At 43.5% G+C, this 25,992-nt stretch overlaps 1 protein-coding gene across 2 annotated transcripts; it reads right to left on the bottom strand.

The window, feature by feature from the left end:
* Positions 1–20,641: 20,641 nt before the first annotated feature.
* Positions 20,642–24,777, bottom strand: LOC136542685 (uncharacterized). Of its 2 annotated transcripts, none has more exons than XM_066535222.1 (6): positions 24,613–24,777; positions 22,850–23,171; positions 22,074–22,178; positions 21,933–21,980; positions 21,002–21,260; positions 20,642–20,904 (listed from the first exon to the last, which is right to left on the bottom strand). In XM_066535222.1, exons 2-5 carry the CDS (start codon positions 23,114–23,116, stop codon positions 21,018–21,020), a joined length of 663 nt encoding a protein of 220 aa, XP_066391319.1. In that variant the 5' UTR covers positions 23,117–23,171; positions 24,613–24,777; the 3' UTR covers positions 20,642–20,904; positions 21,002–21,017. The 2 variants fall into 2 exon arrangements, with proteins under 2 accessions (XP_066391319.1, XP_066391320.1); XM_066535223.1 differs by lacking the exon at positions 24,613–24,777 and adding an exon at positions 24,017–24,561.
* Between the last annotated feature and the right edge of the window lie 1,215 nt (positions 24,778–25,992).

Raw genomic sequence — 25,992 nt, 5'->3', positions numbered from 1 at the left:
CTTGCCGTGGAAAAATAGCATTGCTAGCCAATATTTCTAATAGCCTAGAAATGCAACTTGGAATCAAGTTCAACTCAGGCTTAGAATATTTTCAAGTTTATAAACAGCAAGACAATGCAATGTTTGGCGATTTATTTTGTGAAATCGAGTTAGGAGGTGGTGTCGTGTTTTAGCTCGGGTTGGTAGCCTCACATGCCATCTTGAGCATGGTGAAGATGGTTTGGTTCTTAAAGCAAACGTTTAGGTGTTATGGGTGCTTTAAAATGCGTATACAACTCATTCTTAGGCTGGCTCGCCGGGTGGACGCGGTCACCAAGCTTGGGCACTCAATGTCACCACGCTGGTCACCCATGCACGCACTGCCATGCGTGGCCGACCGTGGCTACCTCTATCTTGGTTGTGGCCCGGCCGCCGCTGGCCCCGCCGCATAGAGCTGCTGCTGCCGCCTGCCCCGCCTCGCGCCGCGATGAAGCCATTGCTGGCGCCATCACCTCATCGTCGTGTCCACACACTATTGCTATTGATGCAAAAGTGGATCTGCAAACACAAAGGGCTAATACCCGAATCGATATCCAAGGCGTGCCAGCCGATTTGACCTGTTAATCGACAAGGATGAAGATACGAGCACTTTGGTCCTGACAACAGCGATACGCCCGGAAGTCACGGCCAAGAGGTACTCACGCGAAACTCGAGGATCGCCGAAGGTCGCACTGAAGCGATGCAGCTCGCCGAATCAATGAGAACTCGTAAAGAGAAAATAATGCGAATTTGACGAAGTCGCCGAAAAGTAAGTAGATGCAAATAGGAGTAAAAATTGGTTTTGATATTGATTGATATATCTATTTACATTGCCCCTCACTCCATATTTATACCCTGATCTAAAGAGACACAACCAAACACAACTAGGACACCAAGCCCATATCTAAGGAAACACATGACTCTTACATGAATCATACTCTAACAAATATAGAAAAGGAAATCAACTCCTATCTATTTCCCTGTCCGCCTTAATTACGATGGAAATCTCACTGTCCTTCTTCCCATCGGCATACCCCCTGTTTCAACGGCAACAGTCTTCAAGTCTTCCCTCATCAGCATACTCCTTGTTTCATCGGCAGCAGTCCTCAAATCTCCCTTCATCGGCATACTCCCTGTTTCATCGGCAGTAGTCTTTAAGCCTCCCTTCATCGGCATCACCAGCTATCGGCAACCATCTTTACAAGCTGGCTTTCATTGGCTATCAAAGTATACAGTAACTTTCCCCTTGCCGATTAGTCCACTCCGAACATTTTAACACGTGCAAAAAACGGTGTCAACACATGCCCCCCAATTTCGGAGTATAAAACCATTAATGCTCCGAAATTTACTCCAGATTACCGTAACTTATTCTCCAATCCAAAACCTGATCTGTTATCAAATCTAATCAAATCTAATCATGATTCACGCACTTCAGTAAATATCGCACAATCGCCAACCACTCTTGCCTTGATTATGGTTAAGATACCAAAACAATAACCCATCGGTAAGATCTTAACATGATAATGCTGTCATTTTCAGAATTAAAATATTATGTACCGATATCTCTTCCAAGTCATGATTACTTGCCATCAACCCATCTGTATAATCCCCTGATCATCATGCAAACAGTTACCATATCCATCTGAACCACTTCGACCTACATGCGCGCGGCATAGAGATAAGTCCGAAATACCCCTACTCCAAGCGGCTTATAAATAGATTCCTCTGGAACACTTGTCTTCTACCCTCAGACTCCATTCTTTGACATTTTCTCTCTCCGGCGGCGACTCCGACGAACCACTGCACGACCTCAACCAACAAGAACCCTTCTCCAGCGTTACCTCAAGTCTCCAGCTCGTGCCCTCATCTTCCTCAAGATAATGGCAATTAACTTCAACGTCCCCGCGGTTCGCTTCACTTCCATTACCTTTTACTTTGATTCCCCTAGTTTTTGCAAGTCTATACAGTTGGTGATTTTTCCTTTCTTTTGTTCTCCGGATCCTTTAAACTTTAGGAACTGCGCAACAAACTAGTAATTCCAACCGATCAGCCGCATGTCCAATGCCTAGGACCAATGGGCAACCCAGATCCAACCGATCTGATTAATGCAGAAGTTAACAAAATCCCCTTTAGAGCCCAAAATTTCTCTCTGAATTTATGGAAAGACACATTCCGATCTTGGTCCAAAACCACCAAAGGGTGGAAAGATTGGTACTTGAGGGTTAATAGATCGATGCAAGTATACTGGGCAGAACGGAAATTAGACCAATGCATTAGGTTATCTATTGCCGATATGCAGAAGAATGAATCGATGATGATTGCAGCTGCTTACTTCTGGTCAGACACAACAAACACTTTTATGTTTGGACATGGCCCAGCTACTCCTACACTTGCCGATGTCCACATGCTCACTGGCTTGGATATTTCAACTGCCGATGAAGGCTCCATTTATGGTAGAAAATCTGAATATAGGGTGAATACCCGCAACATCGGCGGTTGGACGGGATACATTCAAGAATACCAGAAGACTGGGACACTTAACCAGAGGGAACATGCCACATTCTTGAATATGTGGTTAGAAAAATTTATTTTCTGTGGTCGATCAGTAGGACCAACCAACGCCTTCCTCCCCGCAGCTGAACTTTTGGCTAATGGCATAAGGTTTCCTCTTGGCCGATACCTTCTGAGCTTCACTTATCATCTTCTTCATCAAGTGTCTCAGAAACTTCTGCTTGGCGAACCCATCGGCAACCTAGGAGGCCCGTGGTGGTTTATCAACATGTGGCTGAATGCCCATATGCACAAACGTTTGCAATGGGACTTTTTTGCCCAACAATTCCCACGAGAAATTGCTGAAGACCATGTGCTTGGGGATGATGAATCGGCAACACGCTCACCCCTCAATTTTGGTGAAGCCATAATTGTCCTTCCCGGAACAGAGGCCAATGAAGACCAGATCGGTAGATTCTTCCAAAACTTCTACAATGGTCTTTCTCGTGATCATAGGGCCTGGGTACCTTACATTGACGAGGACAACAGATTTCCCCTTCTTTTCAACTTTGCCGATGACACCCTGAATCAGGATAAGGAACTCATGATGGCCATCATTACTCCCAGGGCAATTCCAGTAAACACATTTGGTAGCGGGAAAAACACCAACATTTCATATGAATTTTACAACCCATCGGCAGTATCCCGTCAATTGGCTTTTGGGCAACTGCCAATCAAACTTTGCTTTGCCGATGTGATCAAACCCAGGGAAACAATCACCTGTGGAACAGATTGGAACAAGGTGGTACAACTCTCTCCCGATGCCGATATCACAGATGTTGATATATCCACCTGGTCGCCAGTATCCTTCATCACCGAGTCATACAAGCAATGGTGGCGAGAGTGGAAGGAACAACTGTTTGCAACTTCTGCTCACACATATCGGCACATAATCAACCCTGAATATGCCATCCCTGACGATGCAGTAAGTTTCTTTGAACTCCTTTTTGCTTTTTCCCTACATATATCAGTAACTGACTCTCTCATGATAGGTTAACAACCCAGCACCATCGGTGAGCAAAAGTGGGAAACCCTTCGATCTTTAGCCTGTTTCTCCGATATCACCGATCGGCTACAACGCCCCCACCTTAACTGCTTTGACCCACCAGAAAATCCGTACCAAGACCATCACCTCTAAGTCCAAATTGGCTACAGCTAGGGCCACTCCATCGGCTGCTGCTACAACCTTGGTCAAGGCATTCAAGGTAACAACCTTGTTTATTTCTACTTATACCGATTACAAGCTGTATTAACATTAATCACCAGGGGGTAAGAGCTGCCACTAGATCGTCATCGGCAATTCCTCCGATATCAAGCACCACTTCTTTTGACAAACCTTTAGAGGTATTCTCTTGACTTCTCATTTTATCCGTTAAATATCATACCTTACACTTGTTTTGCAGCAACAATTGGGTACATTGGCAAGCGTACCAGACGTCCAAGCTTCGCAACCAACAAGTGCCGATGCCCCCTAGCCAATCGTTGCCGATGCCCCCCAGCCAATCGTTGCCGATGCCCAAGCAAAGCGCAAAGCTTTAACAGATGCCGAGGCACAGCCAAAACGACAAAGGTCCATGCCAATCCCTGCACCTGCCCCAATGCCATCGGTCATCATACCTCAAGAGCCAACCACTGATGAAATTACAGAAGACATCCCATCGGCAAGCTCAGCCGATCCCTCACACGGCACACTCCAGGTTGTTTCTTCTAGTCAAGCACAGGAAATTGCCTTGAAACAGGTAAACTGATTAACCTAGCTGATTTACAACATTCATACTTATCCTTAACCGACCTCCTTTTCTTTTTCTCAGGAACAAGACTCCCCAAACAGCCTATTCTCCTTCGCTATTGACATCTCTGACGATGATGGAGAGGAAATAAGTTCTTCCCTTGTACTGGGAATAATATCGGCAGAAACTAAGTCCAGGTTGGAAGATCTCCTAAACTTGCTACAGCAGGATACCGCCCAACTGGTAGATGACTCGGACCCCGTAAAGGCAATTTTCAAAACAATCCATGGCCAGGTCCCTGCCGATGTTGAAGAAGTACTCTTCCCAGCAGCCCATTTAGAGAGTCGCCAACTACAATATCAACGGGCTGCCCAACGTATTACCGATAGAGCAGCTCAGGCTCAACTCAAGGAAGAGATGCTACAACTAAAACAAATTGCCGATGAGAAGCACAAGGGCATCGGCAACTTGCAGACTTCAGGTGCTGAACTTAAGCAGAAAATCTTGGATTTATCAGCAAGGAAGGTGGCTCTATTGGCTGAATTGAAGGAAATCGAGGCAGCTTTAACTCATGCTCAACAAGAAGAAAGCCAGCTACCCAATGCCATCAAAACCCTTCAGGAAGAAAGAGATATCCAGGCTCGCAAAGCTTTGGCCATGAAGAAAAAACTCAAGCCCGTGGAGGGTACTGCCGATGACGATATCAAAGAAATGGAGGAAGCCGAGCAAATTCACCTGCGTGCGATATTAGCTATCCAATCCTTGTTGAACTTGTAATCTTGTTTATTGTATCGACAATTTACGAGACATTGACATCCTTGCGTAATTCCAGCCGATAGGACTGTTATCGGCACTTATACTCTTATACATCCATCCAGATACTAGGGTAATATTTCTTTAAATATTTTCCATTTAATGCTCTAGGAAACACAACCCCTTCGAGGGTTTCTAGAATATATGCGTTACTAGGAACAGACTGATTTATCCGATATGGACCTTCCCAATTAGGAGACCACTTTCCAAACTTTGAACTTTTGGTCCCAATCGGTAAAACCAATTTCCAGACCAGATCTCCATCGGCAAACTCCTTTATTTTCACCTTCTTGTCATACCATCTGGCTACTCTTTTCTTATTTTCTTCGATGCTAACTAAAGCCCTTAACCGATGACCCACCACATCTTCCAACTCATCCTTCATAAGAGTATTATAATCATCGGCTGTCAGCTGATCTTGAGAACATATTCGCCTAGAGCCAACTTTAATTTCCCAAGGCAATACTGCATCGTGTCCATATACTAACTGATAAGGCGTTACTTTGGTTGCACCATGACATGACATCCGATATGACCACAAGGCTTCATTTAATACTGTATGCCACCTCCTAGGATTTTCTTCAATTTTGCGCTTAATGAGTTTGATGATCCCTTTGTTAGAAGCCTCAGCTTGACCATTAGCTTGATCATAATATGGAGAAGAATTTAAAACTTTAATTCCCATACCTACAGCAAACTCATCAAATTCTCCTGACGTAAACATAGTGCTCTGATCGGTAGTGATAGTCTGAGGAATACCAAATCGGTAAACAATATGCTCTTTCACAAAATCAATCATATTAACCGATGTCACCTTTTTCAAAGGAATTGCCTCAACCCATTTTGTGAAATAATCGGTAGCAACCAGAATAAATTTATGTCCCTTACTCGATGGCGGATAAATCTGACCAATGAGATCAATAGCCCATCCCCGGAACGGCCACGGTTTGATTATAGGGTTCATAGCCGATGCAGGCGCTCTTTGAATATTACCAAACTTTTGACATCCCTGACATCCTTTAAAATATTTAAAACAATCTTCAAGAATAGTCGGCCAATAGTATCCATTCCTTCTGATCATCCACTTTATCTTGAAAGCCGATTGATGCGCACCACACACTCCTTCATGAATTTCACCCATCAAAGTTTTTGATTCATCACTACCAACACATCTGAGTAAAACTCCATCTATAGTTCAATAATATAATTCATCATCGAGGAGCACATACTTGGTAGCTTGGAACCTTATACGTCTTTCAACCTTTTTATATGGATCCTTTAAATAATCGACAATCTCCTTTCTCCAGTCATCGGTATTAACTGCCGATGTTAGCACTTCCTGAATAAGTTGATACCCTGAAGCATGCTGAGCTAGTCGATTAGCTTCCTCATTATGCAATCAAGGGATATGTTCAAGGCGAAAATCCCTAAATCCTTTCAACAATTGCACACATTTTTCATAATATGAAATCAAAGCTTCACTTCGGCATTCATAAAGTCCAGCCAATTGATTTATAACTAGCATAGAATCACCAAAGATTTCAACAGCATCGGCACGTATCTCCTTCAGTAATTCTAACCCTTTTACCAAGGCTTGGTATTCAGCCTGATTATTCGTCGACGTAGCAACAATCGGCAATGAAAACTCATACTTTCTTCCTTGAGGTGAAATTAACACAATGCTGATACCTGCTCCTTCACCACATGTGGACCCATCGAAGAAAAGTATCTAGGGAGCAACTTCCAAAGAGTCCACTGAATCATAATGCTGAGTGACCAAATCAGCCATCACTTGCCCTTTAACTGCCTTGGTTGATTCGTAACGTAGTTCAAATTCTGATAATGCTAAAATCCACTTGCCGATTCTACCACTTAATATCGGCATCGACAACATATACTTGACTACATCGTCTTTGCATACGACCGTACATTCGGCAGATAACAAATAATGCCTTAATTTGACACACGAAAAGTATAAACATAGACATAATTTTTCGATGGCCGAATACTTCGTCTCAGCATCCACTAGTCTTCTGCTCAAATAATAAATAACACGTTCTTTCCCTTCAAATTCTTGAATAAGAGCTGAACCGATAACTGTATCATTAGTTGATAAATATAACCTGAAAGGCTTCCCGTGTTGAGGTGGAACTAGCACTGGAGGATTTGTTAAATATTTCTTAATTTCATCGAGGGCTAACTGCTGCTCAGCTCCCCATACAAATTCCTGATCGGCTTTCAATTTAAGTAATGGACTGAAAGCCTTCATCTTACCCGACATATTAGATATGAATCTTCTAATGAAATTAATCTTACCGATCAACGATTGTAATTCAGTCTTATTGGCAGGAGCAACCACCTTGCTAATTGCATCAATAGACTTCCTACTGATTTCGATGCCCCGCTGATGCACCATAAAACCCAAGAATTGACCTACCGATACACCAAATGCACATTTATTAGGATTCATCCTCAATCCATGCTTCCTTGTGCACTCCAATATCTTTCGCAGATCGGCTAGATGTTTTGTGATATCTCCAGACTTAATCACCACATCATTAATGTAGATCTCCACTAATGTGCCGATATATTCATGAAAAATAAAGTTCATAGCTCTCTGATAAGTAGCACCGGCATTTTTCAAGCCAAACGTCATGACTACCCATTCAAACAACCCTACATGACCTGGACATCTGAAAGCAGTCTTGGGAATATCTTCTTCAGCCATGAATATTTGATTATAGCCTGCATTACCATCCATAAAGCTGATAATCTGATGTCCGGCTGCAGCATCAATCAATAAATCAGCAATCGGCATTGGATAGCCATCCATCGGTGTGGCATTATTGAGATTCCTGAAATCAATACAAACACGAAGTTTTCCATTTTTCTTATAAACAGGAACCACATTAGAGATCCACTCTGCATATCGACACTACCGAATAAACTTTGCCTCAATTAATTTAGTTATTTCGGCCTTAATATCAGGAAGTATATTAGGGTTGCATCGGCGCGCTGGCTGCTGATGTGGCCGAAATCCAGATTTGATAGGTAACCGATGTTCAACTACCGATCGGTCTAATCCAGGCATCTCAGTATAATCCCAAGCAAAACAATCTTTATACTCCTTTAACACATCAATTATTTGCTGCTTACACTTGGAATCTAACTTAGCACTAATAAAAGTAGGTCTTGGCCTATCACCATTACCGATATCTACTTCTACTAAATCATCTGCCGATGTGAACCCTTGACCTAATTTTCCATCATCGGCAAACCTATCCATTAAAATTCTTCTTCAGAACCGACTGCTTGGATCGGTGGAATTTCATAATCAGCAACTCTAAGGAACTCTTTTTCCCAAACTTCTCCTGATATACATTTAGTTCGCTCATAAGTATCTGATTCTGCCAATGCGATGATATAAGAAGAATCACCAGGGACAACCTCAATCTTATCCCCAATCCATTGTACGAGGCATTGATGCATTGTAGAAGGAACACAACAATTAGCATGAATCCAATCCCTCCCTAGAAGCAGATTATATGCACCCTTGCCGTTAATAACGAAGAACGTCGTCGATAAAGTTTTGCTGCCGATGGTCAATTCAACGCATACTGCCCCTTTAGCCGGCGACACATTGCCTTTAAAATCTTTCAGCATCATATCAGTTTTGGTCAAGTCTTGATCTCCCTTACCAAGTTTCCGATACATCACATAAGGCATAATATTAATCGCAGCCCCTCCATCAATAAGTACCTTAGACACAGGCTGCCCATCAACTCTGCCCTTCACAAACAAAGCCTTAAGATGCTGCCTCTCGTCATCGGTAGGTTTCTCAAAAACAGCCATCATTGGATCTAGTGTCAACTGAGCTACTTGATCAGAGAGAACAACTTCTTCCTCATTATCAGATAGTGCTAAAAATTCCATCGGCAACATGAATACCATATTAACATCTGCCGATGGACCCTTATTTTTGTGTTTTACCTGCCACTGCTGATGACCGGACTTCTCATTGGAGGAATTTTCCTCTTGGTATAAATCCTCCTGACGCTCACGTTGCATCCTCCTTCTCTGTGTCTTTGTTAGACCCTCTGGGCACCATCGAGGAAACTTGGTTTTCCAAACCGGCTGATAATAGGTCCAAGTCGATTCCACACGGCGTATATTAGGGTCCCTGTAGAATATTTCCTCATCAGGAACTCTTGCATTTGCCATTTCCTCAAGCTCCTCTTGATTCCTCGGAAAACATCCAGCGCGTTTACCAAGCCTTTCATGTACATTAAGTCTGCCCCCCAGCCGATCATGTACTGATGTTCTACTTCTAATCGGCTCATTGATAAATAAACCCTGATTGCCAGATTGAAATCTTCTTTCTGACTGATTGACCCCATAATAACCATTGCACTCAGGGCAATTTTCAACAGTTGGCAATTTAATACCTTCTTCCCAGCAATGGATAAAAAACGGGCACCTCCAATGATCTTTATGTCGATGCCATTCTTCCCGACGTTTTTCTTCTTGCTGTTGTCGATATCGATCATTACGCTGACGCCAACCCTCCTGCTGCCTTCGATGAGTAATCACAATGCCAGGTCGAGGAGGTTTTTTGGAACTACTGCTTTCTCCCAGCAATCCCTTACTTCTTGCATCATCGGTAGTTATCCGATGTTGGGGATCCACTGATGCGTTTTTCTCAGCAGCCTCGGACGTCAATACCTTGGTCTTCCCTTTGGCTTCCAACGTATTTGCTGGAAAGGGGTGTTGATCAATTTTCATCGGCCTTTGGGCATTAGAAGTACCAAACTTAATTCTCCTAGATTCAATAGCCGATTGTAACTGTTGCCTGAACACCTTGCACTCATTTGTACTGTGTGAAGTTGCATTGTGCCATTTGTAGTACAAGATCTTCTTCAACTCTTCTGCTGATGGGATCACATGATTAGGTGACAGCTTAATTTGGCCCTCTTGAAGCAGAAGATCAAATATTTTGTCAGCCTTGGTTATATCAAAGGTAAACTTTTCTGGCTCTTTTTGACCAAAGGGACAAGATATCGGCTTTTTATTCTTAACCCACTCAGCTAAGCCGATAACTGGTTCTTCATCAGAATCAGAATCTCCTACTTCTTCAACAAATGATACCTTTTTACTCCAATTCTTTTTAGGTTCAAAAACCCTAGTATCTTGATTGGAGATCCTTTGCACAAGATGACTGAGGCTTTCAAATTTCTGAGAAGCATATCTGTCTTTAAGATGTGGCAATAACCCTTGGAAAGCCAGATTGGCAAGCTGCCGATCATCCAGCACCAGACTATAGCACTTATTTTTTACATCTCATAATCTTTGCACAAAGCTCTCTACCGATTCATCATTGCGTTGTCTCAATCTTACTAAATCGGTAAGCTTCTTCTCATGGATTCCAGCAAAGAAATACTTATGAAATTGTTTTTCTAGATCAGCCCAGGTAATAATAGAATTTGGTGGTAATGAAATGAACCACGTAAACGCTGATCCAGACAAAGATGATGAAAATAATCGAACTCTTAATTCATCCCTGCTAGTTGCCTCTCCACATTGAATAATGAAGCGATTGACGTGTTCCATTGTTGATATATCATCCTGCCCGGAGAATTTAGTGAAATCTGGTACCTTGTATCGATTTGGGAGAGGAATTAAATTATATGCAGGAGGATATGGAGTCCGATAAGAATAAGTATTGACCTTGGGCTTTATCCCAAACTGATCCTTCATAATTTCTGCTATCCTATCGGCCCAAAAAGCATCACCTTCCTGCTGACGAACTGGCTGAATTTCTACAGGATGTACCTGCTGATATCCTTCCACATATCTTTGTGGCCCATGATCTCCAGCAATCGGCATATTTGCCGTTACTTGTGGTCCATTAACCTGTTGGAAAGGATTCATCGGCTGAGCTGTCGATGCTTGATTCTGAACACTAGCTTGCATATAACCTTGTTGAATCCCTGCAATCTGTTGATTTTGCTGAACTGTATGTTGAACAGGTAACTGTCCTAACCAACCATTATTAGAACCCACCGGTACAAAACTTACCGATGGCTGGTAATTTGCTGACATTGTTGGATAATTATAACCAGCTTGAGGCATAAACTAAACCCCAGTTTGACTCATAACAGGGCCTTTCTGCTGCATCGGTAGTAAGCTTGCCGATGGATTTGAACTGGGCGTTTGAACCAAAGGCATCTGGAAAGCCCCTGGAGTTGGTTGTACAGTAGTTGTTGTGGCATATTGAGGTACTTGGGCCATCGGCGAAACAGCCGATGGTATAGGAGTTTTACCTACTGCTTCAAACACTTGAGGTAATCTAGGATTGAAAGCAGATGACTCCGGAGGCATACCATATCCCCACCAATTAGTAGGAATCTGACTATTCTGAGACACAGGGCCTGACATAGCTGATGCCGATAGATCCGTACTAAGCTGAATTCGTCCTCCTAGTAGTACCGGATCTGATCGTATCGGTGTAGATTGAATATTAGGTAAGCCTGCCGATACTAGAGAAGAAGTAACTTCTGTACCCACAACGGCCGAGGGAGCCGATGGAGTATTGACAGATGCCGGCTCTGGTTGGTGATAGGCAGGCCCAACATAATGCGGTGACGCTTGTCCTTCTTTGAGAGTTCGAACCACAGCATTATGAATAGTATTGGACAACACATTGGAATGATTAATCAAAGCATGATTTACTGCAGAATTAACCATCTCTTAAAGTTTACCAGGATTGGAGTCAAAGGTAACATGCCGAGGCAACGGCAAATCTTGCTTCTGGATGACTTGTCCACTCTTGTTCAGGCTAAACGATTTCAGACAAAGCTGCCTATATTCTTCTACGGCCTTTTCCATAGCCCGCCTCTGTTCTTCCTTAAGATCTTCTTTTGATACCGCGATAATATTCCCTGCATCGATCTCGGAATTGAACATATTGATCGGATTGATTGGTCCCACCGGGCGTGCCAAAAGATGTGTTGATGCAAAAGTGGATCTGCAAACACAAAGGGCTAATACCCGAATCGGTATCCAAGGCGTGCCAGCCGATTTGACCTGTTAATCGACAAGGATGAAGATACGAGCACTTTGGTCCTAACAACAGCGATACGCCCGGAAGTCACGGCCAAGAGGTACTCATGTGGAACTCGAGGATCGCCGAAGGTCGTACTAAAGCGATGCAGCTCGCCAAATCAATGAGAACTCGTAAAGAGAAAATAATGCGAATTTGACGAAGTCGCCGAAAAGTAAGTAGATGCAAATAGGAGTAAAAATTGGTTTTGATATTGATTGATATATCTATTTACATTGCCCCTCACTCCATATTTATACCCTGATCTAAAGAGACACAACCAAACACAACTAGGACACCAAGCCCATATCTAAGGAAACACGTGACTCTTACATGAATCATACTCTAACAAATATAGAAAAGGAAATCAACTCCTATCTATTTCCCTGTCCGTCTTAATTACGATGGAAATCTCACTGTCCTTCTTCCCATCGGCATACCCCCTGTTTCAACGGCAACAGTCTTCAAGTCTTCCCTCATCAGCATACTCCTTGTTTCATCGGCAGCAGTCCTCAAATCTCCCTTCATCGGCATACTCCCTGTTTCATCGGCAGTAGTCTTCAAGCCTCCCTTCATCGGCATCACCAGCTATCGGCAACCATCTTTACAAGCTGGCTTTCATCGGCTATCAAAGTATACAATAACTTTCCCCTTGCCGATTAGTCCACTCCAAACATTTTAACATGTGCAAAAAATGGTGTCAACAATTGCCTTGCCTTGCATTGCTGCTATCGACGCCACCATGATGCCGTGCTGCGCTGCTGCTGCTCGCTCTGCCACCTCGGCCACGTGGGCTGTCCTAGCTGCGCTCGCACCATCGCCTCACCTTAATGGCGCTACGACCGTGTAGGCCACACCCCCACTTGCCTCCCCGCATGTGCATATGGTCTGGTCGTGTGTCATGTAGCGAGTGCGCATGCACGGTCGTGAGTTCGACCGATCGCTAGCTGCCTATGTGAGGACGACCAAAGCTTGGACCCATCCCTCTTTCCCTCTGTTGTCGCCGTCGGAGCCGCGCCAGCACGTTAGATAGTGAAAGGTCATCTCCAATCAATTATGCCCGTCTACGGCCCTGCCAGTGAGTTCTATAGTTGCCCAACCCCACCTAGCCATGAAGCACACACTGCCAAGTTCCAATTTTGAGCTTTCCCCACCGCCGGGCTGATAAGGCCATGATCGGTAGGTGCCGATGGTAGCCCTCCTACCGCCACCCTGAACTAATTCACCTACACTACTAGCTTTGTCTTGCCCTCCTCTCCACTTTGCGCACGCCAGAGGAACCACTACCACCTCCCCATCGCCGCTGACACGACCGTGCCACCACGGTGCGCCGCCGCACAGTTCAACCGCAAGTGGCCACCCCTCCTCCGCCATCCTCCACCCCAACCACCACCTTGCCCTGGTCCACGGTAGTCTCCTGATATTCACTCGCTAGCCAATTAGGTCCGTAGCAGCCCTAGCTCACATGAGCAGGTGCGCCGCCACCATAGATGGCCACGCATCGCTGCAGCTCGCTCTAGTGCATCCTGCTGCCCTACGTTGCTGCTTGGTGTAGGCGGTTGGACCGTAGTTGAAGGTTGGCCCGATCGACGGGCCAGCACGAGCCTCTGATGGCCGGCACGGTCGCGTCGTGTCACCGCCCATCGAGTCGCCATGCGCTGAGTTGCTGGGGGTGCTTGTGGGTGAATTAGGTAAAGGTCGGGGGGTTAAGTGAGAAGGCCTATAAAAGGGGGAAATATTGTTAGTACTTAGTTGTGATTTGGAAGAAGTTCGAGGCCTCTTTTGCATAAAGCGCCAGCGCGCGGGCGCCTCGCACATGGGCCGGCCTCGTGTGGGCCACGGAAGCGGGCCATTGCGCATGCGTTGGGCCACACGGGCCACGTGGGAGATTCACTTTTCATTTTCCTAAGGAATTAGAAATAGTTTTCTAATTTAATTTCTGAGCTGATTTTGGTAATTAATATAAAATCATGTAGGTGTCCAAAAATTATAAAATAATTTTTATTAGGTTGCTAAAATTATGATCTATCTATTGGTATATTTAGTTCATGTTTATATGTGTTGCCACTAGGACCTATTAAATAGTATGAGAATGCTTAATATTATTAAGTTGATTATTGTAGGAATTTTTATGGTGAATTAGTGATAGTTTTGATCCTAATTTTTTACAATAGTTTTATTGTATTATTATGTGTTCACTGTAATTTTTGTAGCCCTAGAATAGACTAAGCATTAGGGTAGTTAGATGCTCTCTGTTTCAATATACATTAAATCATTAGTAGAAATAAAGATATATCCTTGGTTTGCTAAGCTAAATGTTTGTTAGTTGAACCCAACACCTTACTTGATGAAAATAAAAGTTAGCTTAGTATCTTAGTCATTAGAGCTAGCTTAGTAACTTAGTATGCGCATTCTTATTTTAAGAATTGTTGTTGTCTAAATGCTAAATGGTTGCATCATCATCGCATGCATGTAAAGAATGAGTTGGTGGAGATAGTGACCATCGATGATCGCGAGTTCGAGGAGATCGTCAAGGAGTACGAGGAGGAGATTCTCGTGCAGGAGGAGATCCCGGAGTCACCACTGACTAACGCAGTTGACACCGCGCCTGCCCAAGGCAAGCCCTGGTGCATAACCCATTATTTTTTATAATCACTGTATATATATGTTATGTGTATTTACGTTATAGGATTTTTATGAAAACCACATGCATAGATATATCTGTCATATAAGTCTTATTAGTGCAGGTTCGAGTAGCTGCTATGCTTAGATTTTCGATAGCGTGAGTAACCTACCGTTACTCACAATAGATGATTATTATAATTACTCTCATGATAAGAATAATGAAAGAAAAATGAAGATCGAGTAGAGATATGGTATGGGTATTGGTGGGTGTAATGAGTTGTGGCCAACAGCCATAGGGCTTAGCTTGGTTATACTATTTTCCCTGTCCGTATCGATTAAGGACCGTCCGTTGCTGTGGATGGTAGTCAAGTCACAGACTTATTATCCTGAGCACATACTTGCTTATAGGAGCAGGAAGGCTCATTATGCTCTTATCATAGGTTCTGACTCTTTTTGGACCGACTTATTGGAGGTGGGAAAAGGTGAAGGTCTAAGCACCATATTAAGATCGGGTCTCAAGTGTGGAGGCTTGAAGTCCAAGTTTGGATGAGGACCTAGACCCCGTGACAGGAGTAAAATGGGTTGGTCTTGTTTGTACCTAGGGTACAAATAGGGCGTGTGTTTCGGGGTACCCAGCTAGGATACATTGGTTCATGAATCGCCGTTTTTGTGAGACGGTACGACTTGGCTATGGTCTAGCACTGTAGTAAGAACTGGAAGATGAAAGATGGTGAAATGGTTCTGATTGCTCAATCCTTGCTTGAAAGTAGAACATGTGCTTACTTAGAATGGTTAGCAAATGAAGTAATCATAACTGCTAATAAAACATGATCTTAAGGATGTACTATTAGTAATGCTTTTCACAAACAAAAAGAAAACAACAAACCCATATTGCCTATCATACCCCTTAAAGACGGGAAACTATTCCCACTAGTCGGGTAAGTCTTGCGATTACATTATGTACTCAGGGTTAATTTTACCCTGTTGCAGGTGCAGCTTGAGGAGTAGCTCTTGTATGGAAGATTCTTTTGGTGGGCACAAATAGATCATTGTATTATTTTCGCTAGATGTTTATTTTCATTCCGCTGTTTAATTATCGCACTCTGAACCCTAGTATTGTAATAAATAATTTTTAAGAACTCTTGTTGTATGAAATGGACTAAGTATTGTAAGCTCGTACTCATTATTGGATTCTAGAGGTAAAACATGGATTGATTCGAGTTCTCCTGTGGGGTGTGCTCGACGAAACTGTCCGATGTAGCTAACTTTCGAGGTGCTTAGTGTCTAGTGGAAGACGAGCGTTTCCGAAAGCTTGTTATTTTGGCTGGTTCTGCCACGTTTGGGACTTGAGAAGATATTATTACTTTTGATGCAATTATGCATGTGTTAAGGATGCAGCTACAGCCAAACTATTAGGATCAACAGATCCTTTTATTTTTTCTTTTCCACCAAAGCTCATTCGGTGCCGATCATGACCTGCACACATCTGGTGGTGTGCAGATTTCTTACCTCATAGTGGTGTGGTGAATGATAGCTGGTTTGCGGATCTATTCTCAAGGATGCATGTGGATTGAAGACTCGTCAAGCTTCGCTGATACGATTAGAGTTCCAGTGTTTTGTTTAATTTTAGTCCAGAGGGCTTGTAACTAGATTACTGTAATAAGCTAAATTTTTGTACTCTGATGTGTTGTATGACTTTGTATTCATCTAAAAAGTGGACGCCGGTGATACCTGAGGTATCCTGGAACTATCACAGAGAGGCAAGAGAGTCGAAATTTCATTTCTAAAATCCTGATTTGTTTCATTAGGGGTTGTTTAAATCCCTTCATTTTAAAAGAATTGAAATCTACTTGATGAATTAGGCTATTTGACATAGAATTTGAGATTCCACAATTTTTCAAAGTTTACATATAATCCTATCTTAAATTCATAGGATGGAGAGATGCAAATTGATTCTATAGACCATCATGTTATATTTCTACTCTGCAACTTATAGCAATCTCTTCAACTTGCTTTCTTATAGTAGAAATAAAACATATAAGCATATCTCTTTCATGGCTAATAATAATATATAAATATATTTCATATATATTTACTGAGCTTCTATGTAAATCTTTACTGACCCCCTAAGCCCTCGAATGTGTGTTGTATTGAACTTTTTCTCTACCTTAATACAAAGACGCACAAACCTTTTACGTGATTAAGAAAAAAATAATATATAAATATATTCCATATACAACCATGTTAGCTTAATTAATATGTGTCTAAATTATAATTTATTAGATTCCAAGGATCCAAACAGACCTTAGTGAAATGATATGTAATTCTCTTGTATGTTTGAGAAAAATATGTAACATAATAAATAGTGTGATGGTAGAGAAAGGTCATGTGAGACTAGAGGCCACTGGTTTGAATCTTGATATTTTTCCAAACATATTTTAATTTATACAACTTTTTAGAAAAAAAACTAGCCAACCGGTCTCATACCATGGTTTTGATTTATCTTCTGAATATGCTTCTTGAAAGATTCTAAACCTAAATTATATTTACAAGAATCTGAATTCCTACCCAATGCACGTTTAGTAATATTTGTGTTTTACTTTTTAATGTTTTCACAGTCCAAATAGGAGGTGGAGCATCTCCAAGAGCCTTTCTAAATCTCACTCTCTAAATTATCATTTGGAGAGCCATTTGCATAAAAATCGTTTGCTATATCTTTTCACTTTCCAACCGTTTTCTATATCTCATGCGCACTCTAGAGAGTCATTCTCGTCTTCTATTTTTGACTAGCGAAAAATCCGGAATAGAAGATGATTATATTTGCATAATTATTTAGAAAAGCTGTTGGGTGATAGTTTTTCACAAAAATCTCTATTTCTAGCATTTAGCAAGGATATGGAGAGTCTTCTTGGAGATGCTCTCAGCCATGGGAGGAGCATGTGGACTTGGAGGGGCACGGGCATTATAGGAAATAAAAAAATGGTCGACAAACCTCTTGAATTTACATCTTTCGTTAGGTGTTCTAATAAGTTTAGATGTTTTTTAGAATTACATAGTAGCGCCGTTAAATTCTAAAAAATGCGAGTATCCGTGCTAAGTCGAAGACTTAAATTCGGATGAACAGGTTCTACCACAAGGAACCTAACTAACTGATATATGATCACAATAAGTTTTGAAATTTAACTTATATATATATAGCGTGGGTGCCCACGCTTCGCGTGGGAAGTAGGGCGGGAAGAAAAGGGGAAAGAAAAGATGGAACGGTGTGCACTGTTCCGTAAAGGGCGTATACCGTTCCGTATCGGGTTTTGTACTGTTCTGTGTCGGGGTTGGTATTGTTCTGTACCGGGTTTGGTATTGTTCTGTTCCTTGTTGGGCTGAGACTGTTCATCGCGGGTTCGGTACCCGGTACTGCCGATCTACAGCGATCTGAGTCTTGTGGGCACCGGTGAGCAGTCGCGTAGGACCGAGCACTGTTCATCGTGGTCCGGTCTTTGTGGGCACGTGGGTGAACAGTACTCTGAGTCTTTGTGGGCACGTGGGTGAACAGTATCTCAGGCAAAATTAAAGTTCTTACTAGCGTGAGCCCAGCGTGGGAAGGAGGGCGGAAAAAAAGATGTAACAGGTGTGTACTGTTTCATAATGGGCGCGTACTGTTTCGCATCAGGTTTGTACTGTTCTATGTTGGGTTGTTACTGTTCTTTATCGGGTGGTACTGTTCCTTATCGGGTTGAGCACTGTTCATCATGGAGCTGTCGCCCGGTACTTCTGATCTACAGTGTCTGAGCCTTGAGAGCACCGGGTGAACAGTGGTTGCAGACAAATTTAAAGTTCTTATATATAGATATATAAATAAATAGAACTCATAAGATATCTATCTATAGAGTCATAAATAAATATTAATAATGATATCCTACTATAAACTTATTACTAGTCGATCAAAACTCAGAATTTTACTGTCTTTTTCGGACGGACGTCGAGGGCTGGGACGGAGGAAGCAGAGCGCGAGACCATCGAGGGTTCCAAGGTAACGAACAAGCGCTATCCGTTCAGCAATAGGGAGGTTTGGAGTATTGCAGAGCAGCTGGATGTTGATACGGAGGCGGCGGCGTGGCGCTACGCCCGCATGGGTCAGAGGGAACGGGAGCTGATCCAGGAGCTCCGGTCCTTCTGGGTGGCCATGGATCGGGCCTGCGGGATGAGCAGGAGGGCAGTGCCAGGGCGACGCATCTCGTACCGCCTGGCGAGGGGTAGGATCGTGCGGGAGACCCCAGATGGGGAGCAGAAGGTCCCGACCAACGAAGGCGATGTGGGAGCATCGTCGTCATCTTCAGTCGCCGCCGCTGCCGCCGTGCCCAGATCGGAGGACGAGCTGTGCTCAGCGTTTGGTTCTGCCCGCTTTAGAGTTGTAATCATGCAATGCAATCTCGTTGTGTGGGGCCTGTAATCGAAACCGACGAGCTTTGTTTGGCTAATTTGGTGTGAGAGAAAACGTTGGCTGAAATACACGGTTTATAAGCCAAATAAGTCCAAACGAATAGGGCATTGGTCTGCTGCTTAGGCCTGTTCGCTGGTCTCGTGAGCCGTATTATTTCAGCGAACAAATAGTGTTTTTCATTCGTAACAAATCAACGAACAGTACTTTTAGTTATGACTTTTCAGCAAAGTGAACAGGACCTGATGACTCTCATGTCTATGTCTACTTTGTTCACCTCTTTTGCCCTTTCATATGGTATTATTATACTATTATTGCATATTGAAGATGGAACTGGCTGCTGCCTGCTGGGCGTTCAGCTTGTGTGTTTCTCTCTGCTGCTAACATTTGCTTACCTGCATATTAAGAAATTTCACAAATAATTCTCATTTGTTGTCTGCTTTGTTGATCTCCTTTCATATGGCATTTATATATACTATATCTCTTCTCTTCTCTCCTACTCCGTACATGCAATTTCATAAAGAACTCTCAATTTAAGATATGTATGTCTTGCTCAAGTGACTATAGTGGTTATGAAAAATGTCAAGAGTTCTTCACTCATTCATGTTTCCTATCTCAAACTTTGACTTTTGTCTGTGCCGTGCGCCACAAGAATATTTTTTTTAAAGGCCACAAGAATAATTGTATAAGCTTATGTTCCACTCCTATGGCATTGTAAGCAAATCACAGAAAGGTTGCACAGGAACTGATCTTCAGATTAGTTTATTTAGCTCTTCTTTGGAGTGGGGATTTTGTTAATCTCTTAACTTTGGAGAACGACTTGGTCAGTCTGTACTATTTCATTAGCTCAGCATACTCCAGGCCGACACAACATCTATAAAGGATGTTGCTGTTGCAGGCATCAGCACTTGTCTCTTGTGCAAACAACATTTTCGTTCCCAATCAGCTGAAAGTCACTTTCTAACCCCTTTGCTAGAAGAAACCTCAGTATTCTTTTTATCACTATTCAATCTATGGATCATCCCTCAATGCCATTTCTACTGCGATGCAATGTTCTGCTTCTTTCTCAAGTCTCAGACCAACGCCAAGCAGGCCTATCCATTAGCCCAGCCCAGCTCAAGTGCCAGTACAAGAAGCACACATCTACCAATCCAGGCACATTGGGCAGAAGATGTTAATCGAATGGTCATCAGTTCATAGCATGTCAAATGCAGAAGCGTATTACCCAGCAACAATAAGTGCGTCAGCATATTTATCTGGCTGAAAGCCGTCAGACTAGCCGATGCAAACAATTTGTGTTCAGCATATTTATCTGCATCAGCATACATGATTTCTAACACGTCACATGTAAATCATGTAATGCAATGCGTCTGCCCCCAACGACTCAATCTTATTGAAATCCAGGTCACCAATTTTTTTCAGGCATGCTTACAGCGCTTGATTGATGGCATACAAGCCACAATTGGCCACAAGAACATACACCTACTGTCTGACTATGCAGCAATTCCCTTTTTTTTTCCCAAACACACCACCCTCTGGAGCAAGATCAACATCTATCGCCAATGACCACACCACCTTATTCAGTCTGCATCCAGCTTTACATCCATCCTTGAGATAGGAATCCAAATGCTGATCTGCAAGCAGGAAACCAGCCCGGACAGCACAGTGTTACACTCACTCTGCTCTTCTGTCCTGCAGCAATGAACTGGACCGGTCGCTGAGCAGACGCACCTTAGAACTGCTGTTCCTAGTTGGAGGAGGAAGCGAGGACTTCGAGGAGGGAAGCGGCAAAGTGCATCTGGACCTCCTCGTCGATCGTCAAGAAGAGGGGCACATGCACGAACAGAGATTTGATGCCGTGTTGCTCCGCGAACCGAAGAGAGTGGTAGTACACATAGTTGCATACAAACCGACCGGCATCGTCGGAAGGCACCACATCGTAGCCTATCTTCCGGAGCGACTTGGTCAATTCATTCACTGGCAGGGTGGTCTGGTTGGTCATGAAAAGGGTGATTAATATCAAGATCAGCAATGCTTCAACGGGAAAGATCAATCAAAAAGCCTAAAGGGTTAAGTGTGTGCATGTAAAATCCAGCTCTGGCAGGTTGTTGTTTGGTACAATAAACAACATTTTGGTGCACAGGTAAAATCTGTAGCTCTAGCAGATTATTTGTTCTTTTAATGAAAAAGGAGGGGCAAGTCCCTACCGATTAATATATATTCATATAAATAAAAAGAGAACTTTGAAGAATACAAATCAGGGCAGGGGAGAACAGAACAAGATGATATAGAGAAGACGTTGAAGCCATTGTGATATTGTTGGGGACTAGGTCTTCTATGCTCTATAGATAACCATGGCAAATCTACCAGGTTGTTTATCATAGTATTTGTTAATTTCTCACAGATTGATGCTTGGATTCAAATAGAAATAATAGGAAGGGATAAATTACAATATTCCTGCATATCAATGAATTTTTGGGTGGGTACAACCAAATAAATCAAGAAAATCTGGTTATCTACTTCGCACACCTTTGAAAGGAAATATTGCGCACAGAAAACAGATTCCAGATACAGAATTAGATATGACAAGACATTAAACGAAGTAAGACTGCACAGATAAATTCAACAAACACCCATCAAATCAAACATATCAAATCTTTACCACTCTCGTCCGGGAGATGCTTCCATCAGAGGGCACAATAGGGACCCTCTGCACAGGAACAAAAGAAGATGATCAAAATGCATCGACAAGGTTTATTTGCAAGTGTAGATAACAATAACAGGCATTGGACAACAAAGCAACCTGAGGTTTCCATCCTAGCTCATCTGGACACCGGAAGGTGGCCTCATTAACAGCTTGGTTCTCAAGGGCAAACCTTGTTGCGCCACTGTTTACCCCAAAGTGGATCTGAAATATATTCCATGATAGAATCAATTCCAGTGGCACTGAATACAAACTATATTTAAAAAATATATATATATTTTCAGAGAAGAAAGCATGAGAATCCACAATGAAACTAATTCTTGTGAAAAGCCAACAGAAGCATCAGTTTCCAATCATCATTTCAGAAGCTTTACTTTTCCTCAATATTTTTAATGCTGTAAGATGACCATCTTATCACATGGTCAAATAAGAGGGTAAAATTCTTGTGAATTGTAAATTAGGCCTTCAACATAAGACAAAACATATCAAGTAGCAATATGCATCGACATTGATGAGTGCCCAACAATGATGCTTTAAATGATACTTGATGATGCAAATGGTGGGTGTTCTTTTCCTCAATTGGTAAGTTCCTTTAATAAAGTACAAAAAAGAAATATATACTCTTCAAAAGTAATTCAATAATACATTATATAACCATTAAATACTACAGAATTCATGGTTCCATTCGGCAATGCATGAAAGAACTTGCTATATGAACTTGGATAGTTTGAACACTAATCTCCTAGTTTGAGAGAATAAAGACATGGAAAACAGAAACAGATATTTTAGCTAAAAGTTAGAGGAATACTGATTCATCTAACGTGATCCTAGACCACACTATCAAATCAAGAATATGGTTAGCACTGAGCACTCACCCAAATTACTTGTCCCTGCGCCGAGGACCCAATTCCTCTGTCTGCAATAGCAGACTCTAAAACATTATATAATGTGGGAAGTGCCCCCTGCCCTGCTGTTTCGAGAACTGTGCAGCTTCCGAGGACAAGATTTTTTGGCAACCCTCGCTTTTCCAAGAAAGAATTAAGATTGGTCACAATTTTCTCAGTTGGGTTCTCAGCAACCCCATGGAATTTCTTAAATCCAGTAACATGGACAGTGACAACTGAAGGTCCTTCTGATCCCATTTATCCTTTTTACTTTTGAGGAACGCTAAACAGCAAAGAATTATCCTCCAGAAACCTGAATAACAAAGATCAATAGATGGATAAACATTAGCAAGTCACACACTTTACTAGATACAAAGCAGTGAGACTTTTTTTTTTGGTTAAAACAGAGCGATGTGGCAGGCAGACCATCTATATAAACCTACAAAATCCTAAGACATGGAAAAACGACTGCAACAAACAACCATACTCCAAAAACCCGAATCACAAGGATAAGAAAATGGATGAATATTAGCAAGGCACACACTTTACCAGACTCCAGACGCAAGGCAACGTGGCAATCCGTTTTAAAATAAGGAGGAGCAATGTGGCAAGACCGTCAAGGCATCAATATGAACTTATCAAATCCTAAGGAGCGGACTAACTATGCAGGCAGCTCTGACTTTCCCAAGTAAAGGTGCTTGGATACACTGTGAAAGGAAACTAGAATGTTCATAACAGGACAACAGGGTGAAGTAACAGCATACTATGCGTGGACCTGAGTTCATTGAAAGTAAAGTCAAACAAGAATCAGGAACACACTTATCAGCAGTCACCTAGATAGGCGACACCCATCGACCATATTCTTCGAACATGCTAAGGCAATCATTGTTCAGTATTTTATTGAGAAATGACAACCCACCGAACAATAGCATCAAGTAAAGCAAAAGGAGGAAAAAAGGAGGACGGAGACTTATACATGATAGAAATTGGTCTGAGCAAAAATAATCGATGAAAAGCTTATATTCAGATAAGTAGGACAAGAACCTAATTCACAGGTAAGAAAGCACTAGCGACCACAGCGACAGAAGCACTAGCACATGTCTGATGTCTTAGCCCCTACCAAAGCAAGCCTGACCACAAGTACGTTCTTAGTCTTACTATTGAAATCTCAACCAATATGAACGGAACTAGCACCCAGCCTTCAAAGTCCAAAGCATCTGTCTTTCAATCCAACCTGTAGAGAGAACATAGAAGAAAGAAAACAAGACAAAGGCGGGCGGCTGCTTCCAATCATTATCGTGCCTACTAGTCAACCCTGTGCAGGTGCAGGATAAACGTCACAATCAGGCGCAACCAGCAGCCCGGGCAGCCACGCAGAGTACCGAATCCCAATTCTGCAGTACCCCATGCCCAATTAAGCACCAGGCACTGATTGCAAACGAGTGAGCAAGGAATTCACAAGAGCCCGAGAGGTTCAGGGACTAATCGAAGTAAAGCCGCCACCTTTGGGCCCGAGATGACCCCGATCACCTCACTCACAACCCCTCTCAAATCCAGCGGATAAACCGTCAGGACGAACCCGAATTCCGCCGGTAAAGCAAGGAATCTTCCGGACTCGGGACTCGGGAGCCTATTGAGGGGGGCCAGCCGGAGCTGCCGCGCAGGCAAATTAAAATACACGGCCGCCCCGCCGCCGCGGGCCGCACCATACCACCACCAGCCAGGCAAGGCAACCGAGCACGCGGAATTCTCACCGTGGGAGGAGCGGAGGTGCCGCGGACGGGACAAGCGATCTCGGGCGCCGTTCTCGTGGCGCGCCTCTCGCACGCAGCGGGGAGGGGGACGGCAGCAGATGGATGGATAGAGAGGAGGTGGGAGAAAGGAGGCAGCCAGCCAGGCGATCCCGCTCCGTCCGTCCCTTTAAAGCGCATCGCAACGCATCTGGAGGTGGAGGGGGTCAGGTGAGCAGCGCTTCTGTAAATCTGAACACTGTTGGAACTGCAGAAGCAATCAAGAGGCGTGGAGGGGCCCACTCGGCAGTGGCTGGTGACCCGCACAGGTGGTACCGTGGACGTGGTAGTGCGCGAGCTATAGCTAGCAGCTACACCGTCCTCCGTTCGGTTCTTTACACCGTCTCAACAATAAGACCTAAATAGGACACATATTCTGTGATTTAGGTTATGCACAATAATAAAAATCTCTACCTAAAATTTGGAATCTCCAACAGACAAGCAACGCAAATCTCGGGTCTCTCCGCCCCCTTGCTCCCAGCACGAGGTCCTCTCCCCTCCCCTCCATCCAGAGCCGCCCCCTCCCTTCCCTCCCCATCCCGACGGTGCCCCCAGCACGACGCCCTCTCCCCTCCCACGGCACGCGCCGGTCGGAGCAAGAAGCACGGCGGCGCTCCTTCTCCACGGCGGCGGCGCTCCTTCTCCAGCAGGACGCGCCCGGGATGGAGAGCACCGGGTGGCGCTCTTTCTCCACCACGGCGCGGCCGCGTGGCGCCTCCCTCTCCCTCCCTCCCTCTCTCTCGCGTGCGGCCCCTCCTCCACAACCAGGCAGCGGCGGCGGCGGCCCTCCATGCGGCGCTCCTTCTCCACAACCGGATCCGTGATTGTGGTGGCCGGGTCCGCCGCTGATGGCCGGATCTGCGCTCATGATGGCCGGATCCGCCGCTGGTGGTCGGATCTAGGCGGCGGCGAGCATATCCGACCGAAGACAAGCATCTCCGACCGGCTCGCCTAGAAGCACCGGCCACGCCTCGCCGCGGGCCCACCACTACGGCGCCACACATTTGCGCCCTCTCTCTCGTGAGACGCTTATTTGCCTTTCGATCTGGCTCGTACGCAAAATGCGTCCTTCGATTGGGTGTTCTGTTGGAGCTCGTTTCTGGTACCCAAAACACTGTGAATCACCTATTTTTGTGTTTGGATGGTCTCGTTGGAGACAGTCTTACTTGATTGATCAGTTCTCACTTTTTTCACTTTTCTAGAGTAAATGATTTATTTTTTCTTTAAAAAATATTTAACGTTTTATTAAATAAAGTTATATAAAAATATTAATATTTATGAAATTTTGCTATTTATCTATCGACAGATTTTCTGGTACTAAATCTGTCAAATTTTGTAGAACAC

The sequence above is a fragment of the Miscanthus floridulus genome, chromosome 3, assembly GCF_019320115.1.
Source record: "Miscanthus floridulus cultivar M001 chromosome 3, ASM1932011v1, whole genome shotgun sequence".
Taxonomy (NCBI): domain Eukaryota; kingdom Viridiplantae; phylum Streptophyta; class Magnoliopsida; order Poales; family Poaceae; genus Miscanthus; species Miscanthus floridulus.
This window is presented reverse-complemented; position numbering and strand designations above follow the sequence as displayed.

Bases quoted from the DNA above. Each gene is read 5' to 3' on its own strand.
- LOC136542685 (XM_066535222.1), bottom strand. From the start codon at position 23,116: ATGGGATCAGAAGGACCTTCAGTTGTCACTGTCCATGTTACTGGATTT. The intron at 21,981-22,073 runs GTTGCTTTGTTG...GTTCCTGTGCAG, and splicing joins AGCTAGGATGGAAACCTCAG to AGGGTCCCTATTGTGCCCTC. The intron at 21,261-21,932 runs GTAAAGATTTGA...ATGACCAACCAG, and splicing joins GCATCTCCCGGACGAGAGTG to ACCACCCTGCCAGTGAATGA.